Source organism: Girardinichthys multiradiatus, chromosome 7 (genome assembly GCF_021462225.1).
Source record: "Girardinichthys multiradiatus isolate DD_20200921_A chromosome 7, DD_fGirMul_XY1, whole genome shotgun sequence".
In the NCBI taxonomy this organism is placed as follows: Eukaryota; Metazoa; Chordata; class Actinopteri; order Cyprinodontiformes; family Goodeidae; genus Girardinichthys; species Girardinichthys multiradiatus.
Genome location: NC_061800.1, coordinates 10,519,540 through 10,533,900, shown reverse-complemented (window position 1 = coordinate 10,533,900; position 14,361 = coordinate 10,519,540). Strand labels below are relative to the sequence as shown.

General features: G+C 44.2%; 1 protein-coding gene across 1 annotated transcript in view; it reads left to right on the top strand.

Moving 5' to 3' along the window:
- LOC124871215 (abl interactor 2-like) overlaps positions 1-14,361 on the top strand; it is a 59,766-nt gene that overhangs the window by 21,598 nt on the left and 23,807 nt on the right. Inside the window, exon 2 of the mRNA XM_047370335.1 lies at positions 7,869-8,036. Coding sequence (XP_047226291.1) covers positions 7,869-8,036 — 168 coding nt within the window. The remainder of the gene's footprint in view (positions 1-7,868; positions 8,037-14,361) is intronic.

The following is a 14,361-nucleotide window of genomic DNA, read 5'->3' as shown; positions in this document are numbered from 1 at the left end:
ATCCTGTGCCTCCATAAGACCTCAGCAGTGCCACAGGCTGATTGCCTCCATGCCACGCAGCATTGAAGCAGTCATTTCTGCAAAAGGATTCCCGACCAAGTATTGAGTGCATAACTGTACATGATTATTTGAAGGTTGACGTTTTTTGTATTAAAAATACTTTTCTTTTATTGGTCGGATGAAATATGCTAATTTTGTGAGATAGGAATTTTGGGTTTTCATGAGCTGTATGCCACAATCATCCGTATTAAGACAATAAAAGACATGAAATATTTCAGTTAGTGTGCAATGAATCTAAAATATATGAATGTTAAATTTTCATCATTACATTATGGAAAATAATTAACTTTATCACAATATGCTAATATTTTGAGAAGGACCTGTATAACACACTTGGCACTTCTACTGAATTAACACAGCCAGGACTTAAATATTGAAGCAATTAACCAGCATTACTTAATTTCACACTACAATTTACAAATGCTTTACTCACCTCAGCATGCTGGATGCTTGAAAGTGATATTGTAACTGATGAGTTTTGTTACTTTTTGATTCATTTGGCCAATAATAATGTGACCCTTTGGGTCAGTCGGGTTACACAGAAATATTATTTTCATGATGGTCAGTTGAGCCACACACATAAACTAATAAGAACGGGCGTGTCAGTGTCTGCTACTGTGAGTATTCTAGGGCTGCATGATATTAGAAAATCATGATGATATCATCTGAGGGAAATCCACATTTTCTTCATCCCTCCCTGTTTCATCTGGTAGAACAATGGTTCCAACATATTGAGACCTTTAAAAGCTTTTGGACCATCATCTGTGTCAGGCATGAGCATCTGTTGCAGTCGGGCAAAAAATATTACTAGCATCTAAAGAGTAAATTTGACAATTTATATACACTATAAATATAATACCCAAGCTGTATTCCAAGCTCTTCTTGATTATATTAATATTGCACACACACGAGGGATTGGTACCGAATTCTGTACTTTTATAGGTACAGACCGAATTCCGTCGTACTACCAAGTACCGATTCACATAATATCAAACGGGACCATGTTTCTGTACCTAAACGCATCATTGTGACACTGAGGGAGTGGAAGAGTGGGCAATTTTCTATGCCGGACATGAACACAGCATTGCACACACAAGAGTAATGACGTCAGTAACCGCAGCCAGCAACATGGGAGAAGAAATGTTTGAAACAACAGAGATGTTACAATACACACAGCTGGATGTTGTTTTGATATATTCATTAAAGTTTATATATTGAGAAATCAATATGTTAAACTGAAATATTTTGAGATTGTACTGTTAAACACATTTATTACCACATAAACACACACTAAAGTACTGAAAACAATGAATACCGTTGAGTATAGGTATCGATTCCCAGGTACCGGTACTGTATCGGTTCAAATGTGAAAGGTACCCATCCTTAGCACACACTAATATTAAGATGTTGACAAATTGTGATTTATTGTAAAGCCCTGGTATGAAAGTCAGTTTATGTAACTGCAGTAGTTTAGACTTTTGCTCTATTGATGTCGACATTAAAGTCTTACTATGTCCCACCTTTGTAAAATGATCCTAAAAAGCCCACTTAGCATGTTAAATTTTATCATAGTAACGTAATATAGTAGGAGTGGTTTTACTGAGTCCTAGCAGTCAGAGGTAAGACGGAAATGCTAGGCTGCAGGGACGACACAGGGATCATGAGCGAGCTGATTTTTTGTTTTTTAGTTCACATAAATTCATAAAGGTTGAGGGAACGTGTATATTCGTAGATTTATGAGCAAGCTTATTTAATGAATGGTTGAACTAGCTTGTTACCCGAAGAGGAATTTTAATTTAGCCAATTATAATGCTTTAATCACCACTGTGTCTCTATGACATCAGGTAGCACTAACTCCACTGGCAGTTGCCTGTATAAAGTTGAAGCTACTCTTGAAGCTGCTGACAGGACTTGAAGCCAGGCAGATTGAAATGTTTTCTTGAGCTGTTACATGGTTCAAGAAATTTGGATTTGGCCTCTGACTGTGAATGTAGGGCAATGGGTCATCTAAAGTCATGACACAAACTGGATGCGCGTGTGTTTTCGTTTGCGTGTCAGTTTTAATCTTTCTCATCTCTATGTATCTGTGTGTGCATGCACACACAGATACATACTTGGGTGTCAGTGTGTTTCTTGTCAACTTCAGGCATGAATGAGTTTGCACTGACCTATATTGTGCTCTAACACACACACACACACAAAACCACTTACACACACACACACAGATGGTATTTTTACACTTGTGAGGACTGTACTTAGTATAATATATTTTCTATTCATCCACTCAAAAGCTAAAAGTTACATACCAAACCTTTGCAGCCATTTATAAGGTTTACTTTTCATTAAGGAATAGTTGTGTAGTAATGGTTCAGAATCCTCCCAGTTCCAAATTTAATAATGTTCTCTGGTCCCCACAATGACAAAGTATACAATAGAGTTTGTACACACTTTCCCCCTCTACCTGCCTTGATGTATTATATATAGGTAGATATATGCCCTACATGATATATTATATCATGGAGGTCATTGAAGTAGAAACATGCAGTGGTGATTTCCTTATCTTGAACATTATATTAAAACAAAAGCCAACAACAGTGGTCGGTATACCACAACAAAAAATCCCAATGTCTCAATAACGTATCATTGGTTCTTGAGCACTAATTACAACTTGACAACGACGTCTCAGGCTGTTTACAAATTGACTTATTGTCTGCTGAGGCATGGCATCCCAGTCTTCTTAAGATCTTAAGCCTGACAGAACCACCGGTGGGTCCAGCTGAGACACGCTGTGTTTTCTCCATCTCTAAAATCACATCGGACACACGTTTTTTTTTTCCTAAATCCCTCACAAGAGGAGGCTTTATTGTTAGTAAAACAATTTATCAATTACATTTTTCACAAATACTTTAGGTTTTACAGCAATTTAAATACCCAAGAACACGTTTAAAGGTCCTTCAGACAGGCGTGACTGAACAAAACACAACCTAAAACCCCTTTCTTTTTGCAGCAAACCCCCATGTCCAGTTCAAAACTTTTGATTTAGTCTTTGTTTAATTACAAATAAATCAGACAGAGTAAGAGTGGCAATAGTGGTTTCACTGGAAAATTATTCTTTTATGTCTTAACTTTACATAGGTACCAACAGTTTGCATTTAGACTTTATAACTGTGGAGCTATACTTCATTTATTTCAGTTATGTAATTCTATGCGGAAATTGCTTCTAAAACCTTTAGGGCATAACAGGTTAAAGGATGGCCATCAGGTCATTGAGGTTCTGGGGAACAGAGTTACGAGCCTCTAGACAGCGACTCGGCTGATACCATTGGTGTTCTATGGGATTCAGGTCAGAGGAAGTGCAGGTCACTCCTTTCAAAGTACCCCAGTCTCCAGCAACCGTTCCCTAATGATGAGACCTCGATGAGCTGGAACATTGTCGTCCATGAAGATGAAATGAGGCCTGTGTGATTCATGCAGGGGCACGATGACTGGATTAATGCTGTTATTCAGGTAGAATGGGCTTGTCAATGTACCGTTCACAGAGTGTAGGGCAGTTCTGTATTGACTAGACACACCTGGCCATACTGTAACAGCACCACCACCAAAGGTTCGTCTGGTAACAACAGTGGCTGATGCATAGCGCTCTCCTTGGTGTCTCTTAACATAATTGGCGGCCATAATTTCTGCTCAGCGTGGATCGACTTTCATCAGAGAACAGCACTGAGGCCCACCGGTCCCCCATCCAGCATAAATGCTTCCTGGCCCATGCAAGACAATGATGCCTGTGCCTGGTGGTAGGGCAGGTATCCTGTAGGGTCGAGTTTATTGAGGTCGCATATTTAGGGAATAACTGCTGGAGACTAGGGTACCTGGGAGTGGTGTATATACAGGGGTTGGACAATGAAACTGAAACACCTGTCATTTTAGTGTGGGAGGTTTTGTGACTAAACTGGACCAGCCTGGTAGCCAGTCTTCATTGATTGCACATTGCACCAGTAAGAGCAGAGTGTAAAGCTTCAATTATCACGGTAAGAGCATAGTTTTGCTCAAAATATTGAAATGCACACAACATTATGGGTGACATACCAGAGTTCAAAAAAGGACAAATTGTTGGTGCACGTCTTGCTGGTGCATCTGTGACCAAGACAGCAAGTCTTTGTGATGTATCAAGAGCCACGGTATCCAGGGTAATGTCAGCATTACCTGTACAGGTCCTTCTCAAAATATTAGCATATTGTGATAAAGTTCATTATTTTCTATAATGTAATGATGAAAATTTAATATTCATATATTTTAGATTCATTGCACACTAACTGAAATATTTCAGGTCTTTTATTGTCTTAATACGGATGATTTTGGCATACAGCTCATGAAAACCCAAAATTCCTATCTCACAAAATTAGCATATTTCATCCGACCAATAAAAGAAAAGTGTTTTTAATACAAAAAACGTCAACCTTCAAATAATCATGTACAGTTATGCACTCAATACTTGGTCGGGAATCCTTTTGCAGAAGTGACTGCTTCAATGCGGCGTGGCATGGAGGCAATCAGCCTGTGGCACTGCTGAGGTCTTATGGAGGCCCCGGATGCTTCGATAGCGGCCTTTAGCTCATCCAGAGTGTTGGGTCTTGAGTCTCTCAACGTTCTCTTCACAATATCCCACAGATTCTCTATGGGGTTCAGGTCAGGAGAGTTGGCAGGCCAATTGAGCACAGTGATACCATGGTCAGTAAACCATTTACCAGTGGTTTTGGCACTGTGAGCTGGTGCCAGGTCGTGCTGAAAAATGAAATCTTCATCTCCATAAAGCTTTTCAGCAGATGGAAGCATGAAGTGCTCCAAAATCTCCTGATAGCTAGCTGCATTGACCCTGCCCTTGATAAAACACAGTGGACCAACACCAGCAGCTGACACGGCACCCCAGACCATCACTGACTGTGGGTACTTGACACTGGACGTCTGGCATTTTGGCATTTCCTTCTCCCCAGTCTTCCTCCAGACTCTGGCACCTTGATTTCCGAATGACATGCAGAATTTGCTTTCATCCGAAAAAAGTACTTTGGACCACTGAGCAACAGTCCAGTGCTGCTTCTCTGTAGCCCAGGTCAGGCGCTTCTGCCGCTGTTTCTGGTTCAAAAGTGGCTTGACCTGGGGAATGCGGCACCTGTAGCCCATTTCCTGCACACGCCTGTGCACGGTGGCTCTGGATGTTTCTACTCCAGACTCAGTCCACTGCTTCCGCAGGTCCCCCAAGGTCTGGAATCGGCCCTTCTCCACAATCTTCCTCAGGGTGCGGTCACCTCTTCTCGTTGTGCAGCGTTTTCTGCCACACTTTTCCTTCCCATAGACTTCCCACTGAGGTGCCTTGATACAGCACTCTGGGAACAGCCTATTCGTTCAGAAATGTCTTTCTGTGTCTTACCCTCTTGCTTGAGGGTGTCAATAGTGGCCTTCTGGACAGCAGTCAGGTCGGCAGTCTTACCCATGATTGGGGTTTTGAGTGATGAACCAGGCTGGGAGTTTTAAAGGCCTCAGGAATCTTTTGTAGGTGTTTAGAGTTAACTCGTTGATTCAGATGATTAGGTTCATAGTTCGTTTAGAGACCCTTTTAATGATATGCTAATTTTGTGAGATAGGAATTTTGGGTTTTCATGAGCTGTATGCCAAAATCATCCGTATTAAGACAATAAAAGACCTGAAATATTTCAGTTAGTGTGCAATGAATCTAAAATATATGAATGTTACATTTTCATCATTACATTATGGAAAATAATGAACTTCATCACAATATGCTAATTTTTTGAGAAGGACCTGTATATGTCATTCCCAAGACAAATTGACGCTGTATTGGCCGCAAAAGGAGGCCCTACACCATACTAATAAATTATTGTGATCTAAAACCAGGTGTTTCAGTTTCATAGTCCAACCCCTGTATACATATATATATCTATATATATATATATATATATAGAGATACATATATCTATATATATTTAAAATTATATATATATAGTACTGTGCAAAGGTTTTTAGGCAGGATGTTTTCAAAAATGAAAGTTTATTTTTATCAATCAACAAAATGCAGTGAATGAACAAAAGAGAAATCTATATCAAATCAATATTTGGTGTGACCACAGCATCAATTCTAGGTACACTTGAACAGTTTTTGAAGGAACGTGGCTGGTAGGATTTTCCAAACATCTTGTAGAACTAGCCACAGATCTTCTGTGAATCTAACCCTAACCCTCACATCTTTCTCTCTCTTCATGTAATCCCAGACACACTCCATAATGTTGAGATCAGGACTCTGTGGTGGCCATACCATGACTTCCAGTAATGCTTGTTCTTCTTTACGCTGAAGATACAGGGGTTGGACAATGAAACTGAAACACATGTCATTTTAATGTGGGAGGTTTCATGGCTAAATTGGACCAGCCTGGTAGCCAGTCTTCATTGATTGCACATTGCACCAGTAAGAGCAGAGTGTGAAGGTTCAATTGGCAGGGTAAGAGCACAGTTTTGCTCAAAATATTGAAATGCACACAACATTATGGGTGACATACCAGAGTTCAAAAGGGGACAAATTGTTGGTGCACCTCTTGCTGGCGCATCTGTGACCAAGACAGCAAGTCTTTGTGATGTATCAAGAGCCACGGTATCCAGGGTAATGTCAGCATACCACCAAGAAGGTGGATTAACTGTGACGCAAGAGGAAGCTGTCTGAAAGGGATGTTCGGGTGCTAACCCGGATTGTATCCAAAAAACATAAAACCATGGCTGCCCAAATCACGGCAGAATTAAATGTGCACCTCAACTCTCCTGTTTCCACCAGAACTGTCCGTCGGGAGCTCCACAGGGTCAATATACACAGCTGGGTTGCTATAGCCAAGCCTTTGATCACTCATGCCAATGCCAAACATCGGTTTCAATGGTGCAAGGAGCGCAAATCTTGGGCTGTGGACAATGTGAAAGATGTATTGTTCTCTGATGAGTCCACCTTTACTATTTTCCCCACATCCGGGAGAGTTACGGTGTGGAGAAGCCCCAAAGAAGCGTACCACCCAGACTATTGCATGCCCAGTGAAGCATGGGGGTGGATCAGTGATGGTTTGGGCTGCCATATCATGGCATTCCCTTGGCCCAATACTTGTGCTAGATGGGCGCGTCACTGCCAAGGACTACCGAACCATTCTTGAGGACCATGTGCATCCAATGGTTCAAACATTGTATCCTGAAGGCGGTGCCGTGTATCAGGATGACATTGCACCAATACACACAGGAAGACTGGTGAAAGATTGGTTTGATGAACATAAAGTGAAGTTGAACATCTCCCATGGCCTGCACAGTCACCAGATCTAAATATTATTGAGCCACTTTGGGGTGTTTTGGAGGAGCGAGTCAGGAAACGTTTTCCTCCACCAGTATCAAGTAGTGACCTGGCCACTATCCTGCAAGAAGAATGGCTTAAAATCCCTCTGACCACTGTGCAGGACTTGTATATGTCATTCCCAAGATGAATTGACGCTGTATTGGCCGCGAAAGGAGGCCCTACACCATACTAATAAATTATTGTGGTCTAACACCAGGTGTTTCAGTTTCATTGTCCATCCCCTGTAGTTCTTAATGACTTTGGCTGTATGTTTGGGTTCGCTCATTTGCATTTTGTAAATTGATAAAAATAATCAGCCTTTATATTTCTGAAAGCCCATCATTCTGCTATGTCTATTTAGATCCATTGTTGTTTTTTTAAGTTGTTCACCTTGCCTGACTCCTATCCCAAATTTGTCTCCTGTCCCCTCTGCCCACAGTCTGCAGACAAAGAACGAGCGCTGGAGGAGACGAAGAGCTACACCACTCAGTCTCTGGCCAGTGTCGCCTACCTTATCAACACCCTGGCCAACAATGTGCTGCAGATGCTCGACATCCAGGCCTCACAACTCCGCCGCATGGAAAGCTCTGTCAATCATATCTCACAGGTCTGATGACCCTAAATGTTCTCACTTCAATGGAGAAGGGGATAATAAATATATGTATGTTAATAGGATTTTATATAACAGACCTACAGAAAGCAGGAGATAATTGTAAAGAGGAGCAGATCATTTTCAAAATAAAAACATTTTATTATTATGTGAATTTGTATTTAGCCCTAGGTCCTTGGATATCTGTAAAGAAAATTGTGTGCAATTAGTTGCCTTCAGAAGTCACCTAATTAGTAAAAAGAGTCCTCCTATGTGTAACGTAACCTCAGTGTAAAAACAGCTGTTATGTGAGTGCAAGCTTTCAACATCAGCAAGGGAGACATTAATCAGGGAAGTACCCAAGGGGTCCAGAGGCCCATGGTAGCTCTGGTGGAACTTTATCAAGCCCACCTAAAGTGGGAGAATATGTTCTGGCCTTAAATGTAGGAGTGGTGAGAAAAAAGTAGGGCTGGAACTACTGATTATTTTGCTAATCGATTAATCTGTCGACAATTTTTTCAATTAATTGATTAATAATCAGATAACAAAAGGAACTTAATAGGAGATTTTTTACAGAATCTGAACCAGTTGAAGCTAAAGCTAGGCCACTTAAGGAGTTCTGGATATAGCATATTTAAAGATATAGAAGGTTTTTCATCTTAAATGCAAAATTTATATTTTATTTGGACAATTGTGGTCTAATTTACTGCTCTGACTGGGTTGTTCTTTCAGCAAATGGCATGTTTTATAGTCTGTATACTGCAGTTAACGATTATTTCATTACTAAATTAGCTGATGATTATTTCAATAATCGGTTAATCTCGATTAATCCAATTAATTGTTTCAGCCCTAGAAGTAAACCATTGTTGAAAGAGAACCACAAAAGTCCTATTTAAAATTGCCACAACCCATGTAGGGGACAGAGTAATAAGGGAAGGAAGTGCTCTGGTCAGATTAGAGCAAAATGTTACTTTTTGGGCTACATGAATGTTACATGACTAGCTAGTAAGCAGGGACACCAATGATAACGGATAAACAACTATGGCACATTCACTGGTACAGACAAAACATCAACGATATGCTTTACATTGACTATGGTCTGCCCATACTTTGACTACAAACTGTCTCCACAGCATCATTAGCACAGCTGCAGCACACCGGCAGTCTTGAGCTTGAATGATGGTACATATTGTGTGGGGGAGTGGTGTGAGCAGAGTGAACACAAGCGTGATTGACACTGCTAAGACATTCCTCCTGGCTCTGATTGGTTGTTTTTGACGGGGACAGTTTCTGCAACAGCAGTAGGACCACTAGGAGGAGCCAGAGGAGCTTGATTTTTTTTACTGATTATCTGTTTCTTATTCTACTGTCAGGACATGGTGACAGTTTTAACCAATATGTTAAAAAATAAATTTTTACAAAAGTTACCTACTGCAACTTTAAAGAATGGTATGAGGCGTCACCTTCCAGCACTATAAAGTATTGACTCTGGGAGGCGGAAAACAAAAGCTCACCACAGTTTTCAGGTCTTTGTAAAAATGTTAAGGACCTTGTGTCATTTTCCTCTCACTTTACACATGTTATTGTGTAACATAAAGTCCCATTTAAGTACAATGAGGTTCATGGTTGTAATGTGTGAAAATGTGAAAGCGTTCAAGTTACATGACTATTTTTGCGAGGCTCTGTATTGTATTCAACAGGTTCTAAGTTTTCCCAACTATTTGCCAGAACCTTATAAAACAGAAAATGTTCTTTTTTAAAACCAGGCCTAAAGATGTTGTGACATTTATGAAAACAATGATTTCTTGAGTGCATGTAGGCATAGGTTTTCATGGTGAATAACCTCATACATGGTTCTGTTATCCAGAGGGAAAAGACTGCTGAGTGTAAGCATACAATAATCATGTATGCATGCATGCAGGTTCATTTATGTTACCCATTCTCAGGGCATTGTTGTGTGCTACCGTGTGCAGCAGCCCTGAATCTATTTCTGAACTTTGCACTTAATGATCGAAAGAACAATTTACAGTGTCCTGCATCAAAAAGAGGCTAGAGTGCAGAAACATGTTTTCTTTCTTTACACATAAATGTGATAAGCGTGATTTGGATTTGGACATTTTTATACAATGTGTTAAAGCAGACCGTACTGTGTTGAGACATCTTGTTGTTTTTATTAAAAGAACTGTTCTTATATTAGCAACAGCTCTAATATTTGAGCCATTTTTAGAAGTTCCAAATTCGACATACCACCTACTGGGGTGCCATGTTGTGCAGATGAAATTCTAAACACACACGGGTACAATCTGGTCAGTTGAACGATGCACAGAAAAGATTTAAACTGAGACTTTCAAATTGGAAACAACCACTAAACCACAAAATAACTACAGTAATTAAAATATCTAAACAAGCCTAAACATTTGCAGAGCATTGTGCTACAGCTGGAATTCTTTTAGAGAGCTGTCTTTGGAAATGAGGAATTGTATCATTTTGCTAATGTCCTGCTTTTCATTTCCAAACAAATGGAAAATCTCTTCTTTCAAAATCCTCCAAACGGCAAAGTATTGTTCTAATTAGCATGGACTACCAGTGGCTGAAGCCGCTTTGGATTGTAAGAAAAGGGACAAGAACATAGGAGAAAGCTGGTCTTAATGCTTTGGCCTGTTATTAGGAAGTCTTTTTCAGCTGCTTCCTTATTCAGGGGCTGCCACAGCAAGTCATGTCATCCTTCATACAGACTTGACAGACGTTTTAAGCCGGATGTTCTTCCTGTCGCAAACGGGATTCTAGCCCGGATCCCTCGTATCAAAGGCACAGACTGAGCCCGTTACACCACCACAGAGGGCAGTTCTTTGGCATGTTAATTAATTTCAAAAAGAAAACAAATATCCTTTTCTCATCGTTTGAATATATTACATTTTTAAAGAACCCCTCATGACGACTACGAAATCGAGGCACGTGACGTCGCCCGGTACGGCGGAGCCGGGGTCCCACCCTGGAGCCAGGCCTGGGGTCGGGACTCGTCGGAGAGCGCCTGGTGGCTGGGTTGCTCCTCACGGGACCCTACCGGGCCAAGCCCGAACGAGAGACGCGAGACCATCCCCCAGTGGACCCACCACCTGCAGGGGGAACCGTGAGGGACCAGTGCAAAGAGGATTGGGTGGCGGACGAAGGTGGAGACCTCAGCTGCCCGATACCCGGATGCTTAGGCTGGCTCTAGGGACGTGGAATGTCACCTCGCTGGGGGGGAAGGAGCCTGAGCTTGTGCAGGAGGTCAAGAGATATCAAATAGTCGCGCTCGCCTCCACGCACAGCCTGGGCTCTGGAACCCATCTCCTCAAGAGAAGCTGGACTCTCTTCTACTCTGGAGTGGCCCAGGGGGAGAGGCGGCGGGCTGAGGTGTGGGTTTGTTTGTCGCCCCCTAGCTCAGCCGTCTAGTGTTGGGGTTTACCCCAGTGGATGAGAGGGTCGCATCCCTGCGCCTTCGGGTTGGGGAGAGGTCTCTGACTATCATTTCAGCCTACGGGCCGAGTGGTAGTGCGGAGTTCCCGGCCTTCTTGGCGTCCCAGTCGGGGGTGCTGGAAAGTGACCCTCCCGGGGACTCCATTATTCTGCTGGGGGACTTCAACGCCCATGTGGGAAACGACAGTGACACCTGGAGAGGCGTGATCGGGAGGAATGGCCTCCCCGATTTGAATCCGAGCGGTGTTTTGTTATTGGACTTCTTTGCTAGTCAGGGATTGTCCATAACGAACACCATGTTCAAACATAAGGGTGTCCATCAGTGCACTTGGCTCCAGGACACCTTAGGCAGGAGGTCAATGATCGACTTTGTTGTCGTATCATCAGACCTTCGGCCGCATGTTTTGGACACTCAGGTGAAGAGAGGGGTTGAGCTGTCCACTGATCACCACCTGGTGGTGAGTTGGATCCGCTGGGGGAGGAGAAAGCCGGACAGACTTGGCAGGCCCAAGCGCATAGTGAGGGTCTGCTGGGAACGTCTGGCAGACCCCTTGTCCAGGGATGTATTCAACTCTCACCTCCGGGAGAGCTTTGACCAGATTCCGAGGGATGTTGGAGACATAGAGTCCGGGTGGACCATGTTCTCCGCATCTATTGTCGATGCTGCCACCCGTAACTGCGGCCGTAAGGTCTGCGGTGCCTGTTGCGGCGCAATCCCCGAACCCGGTGGTGGACACCGGCAGTAAGGGACGCTGTCAAGCTGAAGAAGGAGTCCTATCGGCTGTGGTTGGCTTGTGGGATTCCTGAGGCGGCTGACGGGTACCATAGGGCCAAGCGTGCCGTGGCCCGGGCGGTGACAGAGGCAAAAACTCGGACTTGGGAGGAGTTCGGTGAGGCCATGGAGAAGGACTACCGGTTGGCCCCGAAGCAATTCTGGCAAACCGTCTGGCACCTCAGGAGGGGGAAGCAGTGCCTCGCCAACACTGTTTATAGTGGGGGTGGGGAGCTGCTGACCTCGACTGGGAATATTATCGGGCGGAGGAAGGAGTACTTCGAGGATCTCCTCAATCCTGCCATCACGCATTCCCTGGTGGAAACAGAGGCTGGGGACTCGGGGTTGGACTCTTTCATCACCCACGCTGAAGTCACCGAGGTGCTTAAAAAGCTCCGCGGTGGCAGGGCTTCGGGGTTGGATGAGATCCGCCCTGAGTACCTCAAGTCTTTGGATGTTGTGGGGCTGTCATGGTTGACATGCCTCTTCAACATTGCGTGGCGGACGGGGACAGTGCCTTTGGATTGGCAGACTGGGGTGGTGGTCCCCCTTCATAAGAAGGGTGACCGGAGGGTGTGTTCCAAATACAGGGGGATCACACTCCTCAGCCTCACTGGTAAGGCCTACGCCAGGGTATTGGAGAGGAGAGTCCGGCCAATAGTCGAACCCCGGCTTCAGGAGGAGCAGTGTGGTTTTCGTCCCGGCTGTGGGACACTGGACCAGCTCCGGGAAATTTTGCAAACCCTCTCGAGATGAAATGAGAATAATTTGAGTAAGTAAGTAATTCCCGGGGTCCCACCCTGGAGCCAGGCCTGGGGTCAGGACTCGTCGGAGAGCGCCTGGTGGCCGGGTTGCTCCTCGCGGGACCCGGCCGGGCCAAGCCCGAACGAGAGACGCGAGACCATACCCCAGTGGGCCCACCACCTGCAGGGGGAATCGTGAGGGACCGGTACAAAGAGGATTGGGCGGCGGACGAAGTTGGAGACCTCAGCGGCCCAATCCCCGGATGCTTAGGCTGGCTCTAGGGACGACTACCGGTTGGCCCCGAAGCGATTCTGGCAAACCGTCCGGCGCCTCAGGAGAGGGAAGCAGTGCTTCGCCAACACTGTTTACAGTGGGGGTGGGGAGCTGCTGACCTCGACTGGGGACATTATCGGCCGGTGGAAGGAGTACTTCGAGGATCTCCTCAATCCTGCCATCACGCATTCCCTGGTGGAAACAGAGGCTGGGGACTTGGGGTTGGACTCTTTCATCACCCAGGCTGAAGTCACCAAGGTGGTGTTGTGGAATTTTCTTATCAAAGTGGGTAGAAGTTGACTCATAACAAGAGAAAATCCGGACTTTGTCTTTATAAGTTTTATTCAAAGGCATTCAGCTTTTGAATGACTCTGTCACCGAGCAAGTCAGTTGAACAGAGCCCCGATCAACATTTACACACAGTATTTATACCAGAACATGACAGTGTTATCTCAACTGCAAAGAGTCTGTGTTTTATGACCCAAACCCTTCTTAAGTTCAAAAGTGACAAGGTTATCTAGGAACAGACCTAACTGCCCTTCCTGACATTGTCCTAAAGATGGGTCTGAACCATCAAACTTCTGATAATGGCTTTTACAGCTTCTTCCTCTAACACAGATGTTCTGAGGAGTTAAAAAGGTTATACACTGTGAAATGCTTACTGCAAGAATTTCCATCACAGTGGTTAAAAAGCTCCACGGTGGCAAGGCTTCGGGGTTGGAAGAGGTCCGCCCTGAGTACCTCAAGTCTTTGGATGTTGTGGGGCTGTCATGGTTGATATGCCTCTTCAACATTGCGTGGCGGACGGGGATAGTGCCTTTGGATTGGCAGACTGGGGTGGTGGTCCCCCTTCATAAGAAGGGTGACCGGAGGGTGTGTTCCAACTACAGGGGGATCACACTCCTCAGCCTCCCTGGTAAGGCCTACGCCGATAGTCGAACCCCGGCTTCAGGAGGAGCAGTGTGGTTTTCGTCCCGGCCGTGGAACACTGGACCAGCTCTATACCCTCTACAGGGTACTCGAGGATTCTTGGGAGTTTGCCCAACCGGTCCACATGTGTTTTGTGGACCTGGAGAAAACATTCGACTGTGTCCC